Source organism: Clinocottus analis, unplaced genomic scaffold (genome assembly GCF_023055335.1).
Source record: "Clinocottus analis isolate CAN_PGR_092001 unplaced genomic scaffold, fCliAna1.0.p SCAF_16, whole genome shotgun sequence".
NCBI lineage: Eukaryota > Metazoa > Chordata > Actinopteri > Perciformes > Cottidae > Clinocottus > Clinocottus analis.
In genome coordinates this window covers 3,876,250-3,890,165 of record NW_027175887.1, presented here as the reverse complement: position 1 = coordinate 3,890,165, position 13,916 = coordinate 3,876,250, and the positions used below count along the sequence as shown (strand labels likewise).

The 13,916-nt window shown below is 49.2% G+C and overlaps 1 protein-coding gene across 6 annotated transcripts in view; it reads left to right on the top strand.

The window, feature by feature from the left end:
* Positions 1–13,916, top strand: part of grin2ba (glutamate receptor, ionotropic, N-methyl D-aspartate 2B, genome duplicate a) — a 107,247-nt gene that overhangs the window by 52,267 nt on the left and 41,064 nt on the right. For all 6 annotated transcript variants that reach the window (XM_068577816.1, XM_068577814.1, XM_068577810.1 and 3 more), the window contains 2 exons: positions 9,194–9,337; positions 9,882–10,152. In XM_068577816.1, the coding sequence (XP_068433917.1) occupies positions 9,194–9,337; positions 9,882–10,152 (415 nt within the window). The remainder of the gene's footprint in view (positions 1–9,193; positions 9,338–9,881; positions 10,153–13,916) is intronic.

Genomic DNA, 13,916 nt, shown 5'->3' with positions numbered 1-13,916 from the left:
ACAAAAAAGTAGAATAAACAGAGACGGAGATGGAAGAATGTCGAGGAAGCGAATGAATCCTGCGACTGTGATGATGCACGACGAAGCAACCGCAAGTCCAGCAGCAAGTGTTGGGCCTTTGTGCCCTCGAGCTAAACAACCTCTCACATCTCTGCTACATGCAACTCTGGCTCACTGCGATCGCTTTTAAAGCTTCACTGACTCTACTTTCTTTTTAATGAGGACACACACACACACACACACACACACACACGCAGGTGTTTGCACACAGACGCAGGTAACCACAAGTGCACACTGAGAAAGGATCCGATGGGGGGGAAGTGTCTTCAGAGGCGGTGGAGAGGAGGGAGGGCGGCGTGCGGAGGAGAGGAGGGTTTTAAGTGCTCGCGCTCGGCTTTACGCATCAAAAACAGGGTTAGTTAGTCAGGGAGGGAAGACTGGAACGAGGAAGAGGAGCATACAGATTGGCTTATTGTCTTAGCCCGTCTGCTAACGTGTTCTGTCGCGGGGACAACCCCCCGCCATTCGTCACGCCAATGAAGCAGATTTGAATTTGAATTTTCCATCTCGGCGGATGAAAGGAGACGGGGTGGTCTGTGTGAACCGGAGATGAGGGAGGACCGGGGGGGAAAGATCGGGAGAGAAGCGGCAGAGGAAGCAAAAAAACATTCTGCTTCTTCTTCCTCCTCTTGTTCATCGGCACGGGCCTCCTCGTAATGTCTTCCTTTCAGCGTCACCGTCACATTTGTTCCATCTGGCGCCGACCTCTGCCCCCCCCGCTGCCGCGGGCGTCGGAGAGGTCGTCCTCTGCGGTTGCACTTGTTAAGTCACTGCGGACGACGGCGCCGGCTAGATGTAAAAATGCAAGGGTTTGGGAGATAGAGAGGGCAGTCTTTGCTTTGGGAGGGATGGGATGGGGGGAGGAGGAGGAGAGAGGGGAGGAGAGGAGGATGGAGGAGGGAGAGCGGAGATGGAGAGGGTGGTCTCGCTGCTGACAGTGACTGAGAGCGAGCCTTTATCGTGTTGCCAGGAAAAGAACACAGAAGCACATATCAACTGTGCTCACTCTATTTCCCTTTGCTCTCCTCCTCCTCCTCCTCCTCCTCCTCCTCCTCTTCATCCTCCTCCTCCTCCTCCTCCTCCCTCTGAAGATCGGGTGCACGTTTCGCTCGCTCTTATAGGCTGAAGACAGCTTTTAAGTGTAAGCGTTGACCTCTGCCCCCTCTTTTTTTTTTACATAAACTGTGGAATTAAGGCTGAGGTGAAGAATCCCTGATCGTGGATTCATGTGAGAGATGAGATGATGAGAGAGAGAGAGAAAGAAAGAGAGAGGGATAATGAGAGAGAGAGAGAGAGAGAGAGAGAGAGAGAGAGAGAGAGAGAGAGAGAGAGAGAGAGAGAGAGAGAGAGAGAGGAGAGAGAGAGAGAGGGAGAGAGATAATTCAGCTTTCGTAGTGTGAAGTGCGGAGAAACAGCCCCAGCATGATGATGGCTCTGGCCTACAACTGACAGCACAGGCCAGGTGCACCCTGGGATGCATAGATGAGAGGGAGGGAGGGAGGGAGGGAGGAAGGAAGGAAGGAAGGAAGGAAAAGGAGAGACCGATAGGAGGGCAGGCTGTGACGAGATGGGAGGGAAAAGTTACGGACGTTGTCAAAGAACGGAGAGGCGAGCGTGAGGGAGGATGGGAGAGGAGGAGGGAGGAAGGGGGAGGCTGGGGGGAGGGCCGGTTAGCCTGAGAGTTGAGGGCAAGCCAGAGCAGGAGATTGAAATCAGTGGATATGACAGGAGGGGAAGAGATAGCAGAGGACAGCCGGAGAGAGTGTAGGGGGAATAAATGGATTAATAACATCCCTCATCTGACTTTACTGTCTCCCCCTCCCTCCCTCCCTCCCTCCCTCCCTCTCCCTCCACCTTCCTGCTCAACCCGCTGTCACCTCTCCCCTCCGCTCAGAGCAAGGGACAGGAAGAAAGATGTCTGACTACGGCAGCGCGCTCACCCCCCTCAGCCACTTTACAGCCGCTCTGGGACGCTCTGCGGTCCTCCTGAACCTCCCCCTCTCCCCCGCCTGGCTCGTCCCGCCTCTTTCCCGGAGAAACGCTTTAAAACCGCGAGAGCTGCCCCGTCCTAAACTCCCGGAGGTTAAATCTGCACGTCAGAGTCCTGCATTAGAGGTGTGGGGCTCCTCCTTTGAGAGTCAACCCCTCAGATCTCTCTGTGGACCGGCGGCGCCGCACTTTACCGCGAAGCTTTTCTTCACCTGCTGCTTCATCCTGTCATCTACGATGCAAACAGACGCAGATGTCTCCCATCAAATGTCCCAACCTCACGACGCCTTAACGCCACAAACTCTACATACCGTGTAGTTGCTCATTCAGCTGTAGCTTTACAGCAACAAGAGGCATTTTGGTTATTTCACTAACAAAGGGGTTGCTTTGCACCCCCTCAAACCACTTACTGACAAGAGCCCTGCTCGCGTCTAATAATCTTAAACAAGCACTTGATGGATATCTGTGATATCGTGCCAACGTCTCTGAAGCTACAAAAGTCAGCAGAAAGCCCGTCGTAGAACTGATGGAAATAAACATCATTGTTCGTGCATTACAGCGCGGAGCGAGCAAATCCTAGTGTTGTGAGCGCGATGCGGTTAAATATAAGAACGTTTTTAATTCAAACATAATCCCGTTTAGCTGCTTATCTCATTCTTGGAGAAGCAAGACAGATGTTTTTGTGTTTTGCTAGTCTTTTAGAGGAAACGCTTTCAGGATGAGGACCGGCATGTGTGTGGCGAGGAGAGCTGGTTGTCGTTTGAAAGAAACGACACCAGTCAACACCGTCACCCTCAAAGTCACAGAGAAGTTATTGTGATACCTTTTAGCCAACAAGGAACCTTTTGTCTCACCTGAAGGGATCGAGGGTTGAGGCGTGTCCTCTTGAGGAGGACTTGAGGAGCACTTTCCATACATGTGATATGTAACACAAACGGCTTCACACAGTTCACCGCTCTCCTCCCCATTTACACCCAAAAAAGTGAGTTTGCAGTAAAAAGTTTCAAATCAATCAATAATAACGAGAAGAAAACACAGGAAGTGAGCATGAATATCACCGCTACAGGCTTTAAAATAAATCTCGCTCAGATGTGGTGCTTTATCCTTTGACTCAACATCTGTTTTTCCCTTAAATAATCCATCCGCACTGCTTTTACTCTTTATCTTTATCGGACTTCACGGGCGTACGGCTTTGGTTTCCTTTGACTGGAAAGGTTGCCGTGAACAAGGGTTTGACATTCTGTTGTTGTTATTTACGAGACATGTTGTCTCATGTACTCAGCTGAGGAAACGCTGGTGGCCCAATGGCTACGGCACGTCATCCGAGGGAAAGCTTTAATGTCCTCAAAAGAAGAAGAAGAAGAAGAAGAAACACATTTGCAGCTCAAGTTAGAGCAGATAATCACATTTTAATCCATTACTTACACTTGTTATTTTATTTTCTTCTTTAAAAAAAAGAGGGCACTATCCTCCTCACACTTTAAAAGCCGAGGCTTCGGTCCATGTCACTGCGTATCTACAGTGTCCTACAAAACGCAGTCACTCTATTTCCACCTCATAATTCATCACTTACCCTCACACACACGCCCGCAGACTAACACACAGGCGGAGAAGCCGGACCAGGTCCGTACGTGTTGCACGCTCCCCCCTCTACCCCTCCAGCCACCTTCTTTAGTCTCCTCAGCCTAACTCCGCCAGACACAAGCACTCGGAGAGAGAGAGCCATTACCGCTCGACGAGGACCAGGGGACCAGCCAGAGCGGCAGCAGGCAGAGCGGCAGCCTGCAGAGCGGCAGCCTGCAGAGGCCCCTCGGTGGGCCGGCTGCTAAACTTAGAGCAGAAATGGGCCAGAGAGAAACGATCTGTGCATTCCCCTGTCTGCGAGTGTGTGTGCGTGTGTGTGTGTGTGTGTGTGTGTGTGTGGCATTAACTTTCATTCAGACACTGAAGTGTCTGCAGTGTCTGAATCACTCAAGTGATTTTTGTCAAGAAACAAAACACCCTCATCCCATCAGGATTCGTCCCCGGCAGTTTCTTTTGGTATTTGTAGTTTCTTTCTCTCCGTCCTTTAAAGCCCTTGAGAGAGAGAGAGAGAGAGAGAGAGACAGAGAGAGAGAGAGAGAGAGAGAGAGAGAGAGAGAGAGAGAGACAGAGAGAGAGAGAGAGAGAGAGAGCAGCTGTCACACCACCGTCCAGGCAAAAGAAGAAGACAAAAGACGTTGAATACTCTAATGAAGACCTGTGTTTTTTTCTCTTCTTTTTCTTTAAATGAAGGCTCAAAATGTACTTAAAATAAGGTCGCTGTTAATTAGCTGATGGTCTGACAAATGTGCCGGCTAATTAAGCGTGTGTGTGTTTGATTAAAGATAAGCAGGCGTCCACGATAAGAAATGTGATGATGAGGCACCGCAAGAGCAAAGTAGCGACGCAGGGAGTGAGGAGAGGTTTAATTGAGGTAGAGATGATCAGTGTGTGTGTGTGTGTGTAGCCAGAGAGAGAGAGAGAGAGAGAGAGAGAGAGAGAGAGAGAGAGAGAGAGAGAGAGGAATGACGGGCTTGTCATCAATACGTAATTTCAGCGCACGTGGCGATGGCGGCCGGTGTTCACAGGCTTTATCTGAAATGAATGGTGTGTGTGTGTCTGTGTCTGTGTGTGTGTGTGTGTGTGTGTGTGTGTGTGTGTGTGTATCTCCTGCCCACTGTCTTTTAAATTCACTATATTCAAGCTCAGGCCAGCTGTTCCCTCCTTCCCTCCTGCCTCACCTCCCACTCCAGCTCTCTTTTATTCATCTCTCTCTCTCTTGCTTCTCTCTCTCTATCAAGCAGTGCAGCAGCAGTCAATAGCACCCCCCCACCACACACACACACACACACACACACACACACACACACACACACACACACACACACACTCCCCCCACTCAAGTTCAAAGGAGCCTTTACAGGATAGAAATATGCATTGCCAAAAACCTCCCAGCAACAGACACCATCATCTCTCTCTGGCTCGCTCTCGCTCTTTCTATCTCGGTCTTTGTCTCTCTTCCGCTCGCTCTGTCGCTCTTTGCCTCGTCGCTTCTTCCTCTCGGAGAAGAAATACCTCCGTGGTTCATAATGCTTTAATAAAAATGCCCTGAAATCAATACTGTTGCGAGGGGAACGTCAACCTGTGACCTTTTCTGCAGGTCGTGTCCCACATTGACCGCACGATCCGTGGTAGTTCTTGATGATGTCATGATCATTAAAATAACACTCGTTTAATCTAATTATTACTGGAAACTTAATTCCTTAACCCTTGTTGTGGGTCTGTCGGACCCACTGTATTTTGGGTTTTTTAATTCAACACAATCAAACAATTTTATGTTAAAATACTCAACAGATATTTTCTTCATCCCAATTAAAGCAATATAAACAGCAAATATGGTGAATAATTTAATTCAGGTGAACAGGACCTATAATCTCCACACTTTTATTAGCCCCAACACCCTGTGTGTAATATAGATGTGTAGGGTTATGTTATGGTGTGCGGTCAATGAACATTTTGTCTGATGTATCTTCATCGCAGAAAATGAGCCGCGACCAATAAGTCTAAGAAAAAAATAATGAATCATATTATTTTTGTTTTGTTGAAAAATAAAAACGGGTCCCACAGACCCGAACACCACACAAGGGTTACATTATGAATTCATATTAAGTTATGAAAATACTTCAGCCACATCTGAAGAGGAGCCGACGGAGCGAGAGGACGATCATAACCGAACATGTGACTCAAGTTTCTCTGAGTCGAGGGTCACGTGTCGGGAGGCGTGAAGGGAGACGCCATGTGGTCCTCAAACCAAGAAACCCTTCCGGCGCTGACATCTGCATTCATGTGCTGCTTGTAGAGATTGTTTTCGTCGTGGGCCCGTGAGGTGGTTTGGTGTTTTAGCGTCTCCCTCCGTGAGCATTGAGCGTTACGTTGTCGTGTTTCCTGCATTTGAAGTCTGAACGTCTTCAAACGAGAGACGGAGACGCCGCTTCTTTGCTTTATGTGATCAGAGTACAACACACTCTGCAATTTAGCGGCGTGAGCCGTGTTGTTTTATCGTTCTGTTGTGTGTGTGTGTGTGTGTGTCAAGTGTGTTTACTGCGTGTGTGTCCAAAGCGACGCGTTGTATTCGTCTCTGATTGCGGTAATGATTTGTCATTTTGTGTCTCGTATTGAGTGTGTTTGAGTGTGCCCTCCTATTCTGAAGGTGGCTTTTGAATGCAGGTGTGCGTGTGTGTCAAGTGTGTGTGTTTGTGTATCTGAATACAATTGCGTGTATATGTGTGTATGTGAGGATGTCAGCGTCTGTGTTTAAAGCCATTGAATTGTGTGTTTGTGTGTGTGTGTGTGTGTGTGTGTTTGTGTGTGTGCATATTCCAGAGCAAGATTGGAAGTGGGTCTATTTCTTTTGCAGTCACTGATGTGCCCCTGTGTGTGTAATTGAAATACCTGAGCTATTGACTCTCTCTCCCCTCCAAGTCAAATAACTGCTCCAGGAGTGTGCGAGTGCACTCATTTGGAGGCTCTGGGGCAGACCAGGGCCTGTCAACCATAGAAAACACACACACACACACACACACACACACACACACACACACAAACACACACACGCACGTAACATAGAGCCCTGCTGAGCCCAAACTTACACAAATACGGACTTGCAGACGCACACAGGCAAAATTAGAGGCACCAAAACACACACACGTACGCATTGATGCAGACATATAAACCACACAGAGACATGTCTCTATCCACACACACACACACACACACACACACACACACACGCTTCCTCTGGAGGAAGGCATGCATGTGTCCCGTCGCTCCTCTTCCTCTCTCTGACAGCAGCGAGCCTCTGTGGTTGGACAACTCAGGCTTAGCCTCCTCCTGCCTAAATGGCTGGCTGACTGCCTGACACACACACACACACACACACACACACACACCTCCGTTTTGCTGCCCCTTCACTGCTCACCCGCTGCATACAGGATCCCGGCCGTCTGCCAGCCGGCCCTCTCCCTCTGCCTTCATCCCATTGTCACCGCGCTGTCCTCTGTCTCTGTCCCCCGGCTGGCTTCTTCAAACCCTCGCTACTTTTTCTACATCTCTATCTTTTTGTTCTCGCTTGCTTAATCCCCCTCCCCTCCCTCCCTCCATCCTTTCATCTCCCATAGTCTCTGTTTTTTCTTCTGTTGTCTGCTCCCTCCTCTTCACGGTTCTCTCTCTCGTCCCGCTGCATTGTGCGGCGTATTGTTGTCCGTGTACAGTAGCCAGCGGTCCACAGGGCAGGCGGCGTCCGGGCCCAGGCCTCCCAAGCCCTCGCTGGCCGGCTCCCCGCCTCTGGCCCCGCTTCCTCCCTCTGGGGATTTTAATCCCCACTAATCGATCACCTCGTGCCAACAGAGGTGATAACGCGGCCAGACCCTAATTATTGTTGCTGGGAATAAAGAAAGGTGCTTTTGACTTCATTCCACACAACGGTTTCTTATCATTCAACCTCCGCTCCCACCAGCGATTTTATTTATTTATTTATTTATTTTCTCATCACCATATCTCTCTCCCGCCTCCTTGCTCTGCTCCCCTTTTCAGCATGTATTCTTCTCAAAGGCTAATGAAAACTCTGCAGACCTCTGGCGCTCTGATTGAGTGTGTTGGACAGTACATTAATACTGCTCTTGAGAAGAGAGAGAGCGAGAGAGAGAGGAAGCCAGAGGAAATGGTATGAGGGTGTGGGGCGGCGGGGGCGGTGCTGTGTGGAGGATAAAGGGTGGAGCGGGAGAGCGCGAATCTGGAAATTCAATTATAACTGTGCCCTGGCAGTAATTCCACTGGTGGAAATGGGACGGCAGAGCGGAGAGAGGAGATGGATGGAGGGCGAGAGAGAGAGAGAGAGAGAGAGAGAGAGAGAGAGAGAGAGAGAGAGAGAGAGAGCAGAGAAAGTTGAGGAACAAATGGATTCAAGTGAGCTGAAGAGTGCGACATCCGTGTGCGCATCATTATTTCATGCTTTGTGAAAACGCGGCCCGCGCATTGAACTCGGTGTGCGTGCGTCGCGCTTCACACAGCACGGGGCCGTGATGGCACGTTTCAGCCTGGCGGATGCACAGCGTGCCCCCCCCCCCCCCCCCACACACACACACCCACACACCCACACACACCCCTCCACCTCCCCCCTTCCCTCTCGACATGCCACCTCGATGGCATTGGGCCTGATCTCATTAAAGCAGAAACAAGGTAGCGGATCGGCCCGCGCGCCTCCTCCCCTCCTCCTCCCCCCCCCCCCCCCCCTTGCCTCCCTTGGGAGGGGCAGGTTCTCCTTTGATGTGGAGCGAAAGCGCCCAGAGAGTCCTGAAGGAGCCGGGGAGATTTTCAGCTACGACTGAGTCTGGCTCGCACGCGGTCCACGCTGGAAAAACAATAACGAGCTGGTGTCGCATCGTGTCGCAGAACGGCAGAGTCTCGTCTAGACCGACATTTCTCACCTCCTCCTCCTCCTCCTCCTCCTCTTCTTCTGTCCAGCTCAGTATTTTCCATTTTGACTCCAGCTTTGGATATCCGCCTGAGAGCGATGCTCAATGCACTTCTGTACAGCCCGTCCCTCTCATTTAGATCTGGCCTCTCCAGGGGGAGGGACTTAGTTGGGGAATGTTTTATGTGTGCGTGTCTTTGTGTGGAGCATCGCTCATATATATATATATATATATATATATATATATATATATATATATATATATATATATATATGTGTGTGTGTGTGTGTGTGTTACATTGAGATTGCCATGAAACAAATTGATGAAAATGATCAATGAGGTTAAGTCCCTAGAATTGTCTCCAGCCGCCCCTGTGTGCAAACTCATTAAAAGAGTCATAAAGGCAACTAATGAAACTCATGACCGGTATCATCACAGGCCCGCCGGTGTCCTCTCGCCTTTCTCCTCTGCGAGCGAGAGAATAAAAGGCGGCTAAATTAATGTTCCCACCAATAACGTTACAAAACCGCCGCCGTCCTTTAAGTAGAGTCTGCCCTCCTCTGTGTGCAGCGCCGGCTAAATTAAAGTTCAGGCCGACGCTGTTACGCAACCGCTCACTCTCTCTCCCCCCGTCTCTCTGCCGCTCCCAGGACGACGACTCCATGTTCTTCCAGTTCGGCCCCTCCATCGAGCAGCAGGCCTCGGTCATGCTGAACATCATGGAGGAGTACGACTGGTACATCTTCTCCATCGTCACCACGTACTACCCGGGTTACCAGGACTTTGTCACCAAGGTAACGGCACTCAGCGGAGACGAGAAGAGGCGAATAATCTGGACGTGAAAGCACTTTAGTGTCACAATAGAACCGTATCGAAGCTATCGCCAGTAGATAAAGCGATTGTTTTATATATATATACATATTTATATGTACCGATTAAAGACATATTTGCATTCAGTGGAACTATATATTAGATCCTTTCTTATGATCACAATTTTGAAGATTTTCCACCATGCAGTAATGCAAAAAAATAGTATATATATATATAGTATATATATATATATATATATATATATATATATATATATATATATATATATATATATATATATATATATAGTATATATATACATATTTATATGTACCGATTAAAGACATATTTGCATTCAGTGGAACTATATATTAGATCCTTTCTTATGATCACAATTTTGAAGATTTTCCACCATGCAGTAATGCAAAAAAATATTTTTTAATGACTATGCAATTATGTTAAATGACAAATAAATAGTAGAGTGTCTTCTGTCTCCTGATCCGCCTCCTGTCCCTGGGTCCCATGCAGGTCCGCAGCACCATCGAGAACAGCTTCGTGGGCTGGGAGCTGGAGGAGGTCTTACTGCTGGACATGTCGGTGGATGACGGAGACTCCAAGATCCAGAACCAGCTGAAGAAGCTCCAGAGCCCCGTCATTCTTCTCTACTGCACGAAAGAGGAGGCCAACACCATCTTCGAGGTGGCCCACTCTGTCGGCATCACCGGCTACGGCTACACGTGGATAGCGCCCTCGCTGGTAGCTGGAGACACTATCGCAGTGCCTGCAGAGTTCCCCACAGGTAGGACATCTGCCACAGCACCAGTCCCTAAGGGGGCCTGAAACTCCTAAATGCATACACATGACACATTGCTGCTTTAACCTTTGTTGTGTCACTATGTTCTCAAACAGAAAAGGGCATGGTGTCCAGGTCTTGGTGTTTATTAGTCAGCTCTGTTGCACTTTTTCACGGTACGAATGCTGATGAATTTGCTTACGCCGTCTGGTCCAAGGTGTTTGGTGCCGTAGCGGCAGCGCACATGATGCAGCGCATCTTTGGCTTCTCTCAGATGCAGCGAACGAGGATGTCTCGAGTCAACAGATCCTCAAGTGCATCTTTTCACCATTGACCTGTCTTTGGTCCGCATGGCTGGCTCCACAGATGCCGTTCCACGTCTCCAACCCGGCTCTGTCAGGTCCGCTAAATCTGTCTGTAGAAAGGACAGGTGAGGGTATGCGATGGCGATGTGGCACCCGCAGGCAGCCCAGGTCAGCCTGTACGGACATTTTGTTTTTTGGGGCTTCGAGTTCCAAGTCTTTTTGGTCTGACTTGAGACCGGCTCTTGAGCAGACGGGCGCTCGATGACACTGCGTTTGAATCGGGAATTGAAATTGGATCCCGTTTCTATCTGACACGATCTCAATGTGAAAGATGTTTGCTTGCCTTGAGCACAAATGCTAATCCTTTTGTAAGTAGAGTAATTACATTACGTGCAGCGTTTGGTTGGTTGATGTTTATCCAAAAAGCGCACCATGAACGCATGCATTCTTTACGTCTTTACATCGGGGACCACAACCTGATCCCAAACCACCGAACAGCTTCTTGAATTCTCCGAGCTATTCTCTACAGGATGACTGCCTACTGAGGGAGGTCAAAGAAATGTCTATCTCCAACAAATATGCAAAAAGCTTTGCGTACCTAAGTGGAACAATGTGATCTTTTGTCTTCCAAGAGTTACATTGTCTCACTTTAAGAAGGCAAAAGCATTTTTTTTTCACAACCTTTATCATCAGCTAATGGTGACTAAGATGCAATTAAAACGTCCCAGAAAAGGCTCCTAAGTGGGCTTTATTTTGTCAAATTACCACCCCAGAGACATAAATGAACACTCGTACGCCATCAGCGAGGACGGAGCCTGCGGTTGCGACGCTAACGGCACTAACGGCTAGCTTGGAAGCGGCAGTGCCACGTTGCCGTCGTTGTGGTTGTTGCCCATGCCCCGTTGCCCGGCGGTGGGCTCGGCCCCGCCGTTCAGGAGCCTCACCGGCACGCCGGGCCCTTTGAGATGGCGACTTACAAAATGTTCAGTTTGCTATTTGGATTTTTTTTTCTTCTTTTCTTCTGTAAGACACTAAAAGCTAACTGACCTTTCCTAATACCGAGTGAGGGCGCGTCTCTCACCGCCGCCCCGTCCCTCAACACCACTGGAGGTCATTCTAACCTTTGAAGGGCAAACAGGGAACCAAAGTGACATCCGTGTTGGGGTGCGTTATGCTGCTCACGCAACCTGTCAGCGACACCCGTCAGACCGCCTCACGTCACTGGACCTTCAGGACTTGGGGGGCGGACAGACTCTTGGAGAAAGGCCAACTCTCAGCGGGAGTCCAAGTGATCTGGAAACCATGGATCCTTCTACGGCTGTTTTACTCTCAGGCAGACAGGAAAACCTGCGAGCCGGTGGTATATTCACTGGACATATGAGCCTGATAATTTGTTGGGGCTTGGCTTCTTGATTTACAGTGAGAGGGAGACATTACACCGTCCGTCTGTCCTCTGTTTCTGGGAAGCGGTTGCCAGGCGGAAACCCGAGATCGCTGTGCCCCTGAAGCGCCGTAACTCAAACTTTTTTTCCATTTTTTTTTTCTTCTTTTTTTTCCGGCTCCCTTATTGGCACCCACGGATGATTTACTCTAAATGGGAGTTGGGGGTGTGTTTTGCGAGCCCGTTTGTGTGCCCACGAGTGTGTTTAGTGCGATGTTCTGTCTGCGTGCATTTCGTCTGCGAGATGTGCGATTTAGTTTACGGTTTAATTTGGGTGAGAAACTAATGGGCGAGTGTCACGAAACGGGTTGTGTGTGTTCGGGCTTCCAGCGTCTCACCTGGAGGCCGGGGGGGAACGGAGCCGTCAGTGTGTACGCCTGTCTGTTCCAAATTAAGGTTACACTCTATAAAGTTTGATGTATCACCAAATCCGTTATGTAAATCACACAACAACTCCGCTCTTGATTTATGTCGCCAGGGAGATAATCGTGACTCGCTCATGTACTGCCTGGATGATTACAAAGTGGAGCTGGCGGAGTGGCTGCGTTGATGGACACAAATAAACCTCTTTCAGCTGGCATTGAATTATCATGGGATTAATCTTATGGGACATGATGACGGATTGTAGGCTAAATGTCATCCACTCATTTAACGCGTGATGAATAGGATGGAGACTGTGCCGATAATCTAACATTAACAAACAAAATGACATTTATATACCATTTTGTTAGCTTACATACAGTGTCTTTTTGTGTGGAGGAATATATATATTTGATAAAACATGATGTTAAATGGTATGCACATCCTTTAACGGTGGATGCTGAGTGTGTGTGTGTATGTGTGTGTGTGTGTGTGTGTGCTGCGTCTGTGCTGCTGCTGCAGGATCTGTGCTTGTCAATGCTGCCCTCTGCCAACAGCCTGAGCATGAAGGTAGGGTGTTACTTAACAGCTTCAGCGGTGACTTTCTATGGAAGAAAGGACCGCCGTGGGCAGAATGCTGGCCTGAATTAACCCGCGTGAAGATGCTGCTGTGCAAAAGCACCAGAGCATTATATTTGTAGACATTTATTAGACGTTTAGCTGTCGAACTCAATGATTCAACAAACCGCTTATTCCTGAGTTTCAACCAAAGCCACGCGGAGCCGGCGGCGGCGGCGGTCGACCACGCCGACTCGTGCCGCAGCGTGTCCCCGATGGTGCGCCGCCGCGTGCTCTGGCTGAATCCGGCGGTCCAGGGTTCGGCAGAAGGGGCACGCGAGCTGCGATGGAGGGAGGATGGAGGAGGGAGGATGGAGGAGAGGGGAGGGCTTTGATTACGAGGCACACTTAATCATTTGCACCATGTGTGATAAAGAGCCTCAAATCCTCATGGGTAATTCAACTGATGCGTTCCTTAAGTGGTGCTCAGGGGAACCATCTCTCCTCCCACTCTCTTCCTTCCCTTTCCTCCTTATTTCATGCCATCCTTAGCGTCGCTGTCCTTCTCACTATTTAAGCCTCCTCTGACTCTCTCCTAACTTTCTGTTTCTTCTGCTTCTTTATCTTTGTGTCTCTGCTGCTGTCTGACTTTCTCTCTCTCTCTCTCTCTCTCTCTCTCTCTCTCTCTCTCTCTCTCTCTGTCTCTCTCTGTCTCTCACCAACAGCTTTTCTGTCTCTGTTCTTCCTGATCAGTTACACACTCCTGCTGCACACCCTGTGCTAACATAACCACCCAATCTGACATCACTGACAATAATAAGCCGTTTCCAAAAATACCCGGCGATACGGAGGTTCTGCTATTACGCTCCCCTCAACTCCATTTGCCTGCGCGTGGATGCTCTCCGTCGCTGTGATTCCTCTCCTCCATGTGCGGCCCTGTGACAGGGAGACGGCGTTTGCCTTCAGACCTCGTCGGCAGCCAGTTCACGGGCCAGAAGGAAGCCTCCACAGCTGCCACAGGGCTGCTCAGCTATAACTTTGCCAGTTGACACATCTGTGTTGTGACTCTAAAACATGTCCTGGGAGACGTAAGAACATGTACACTT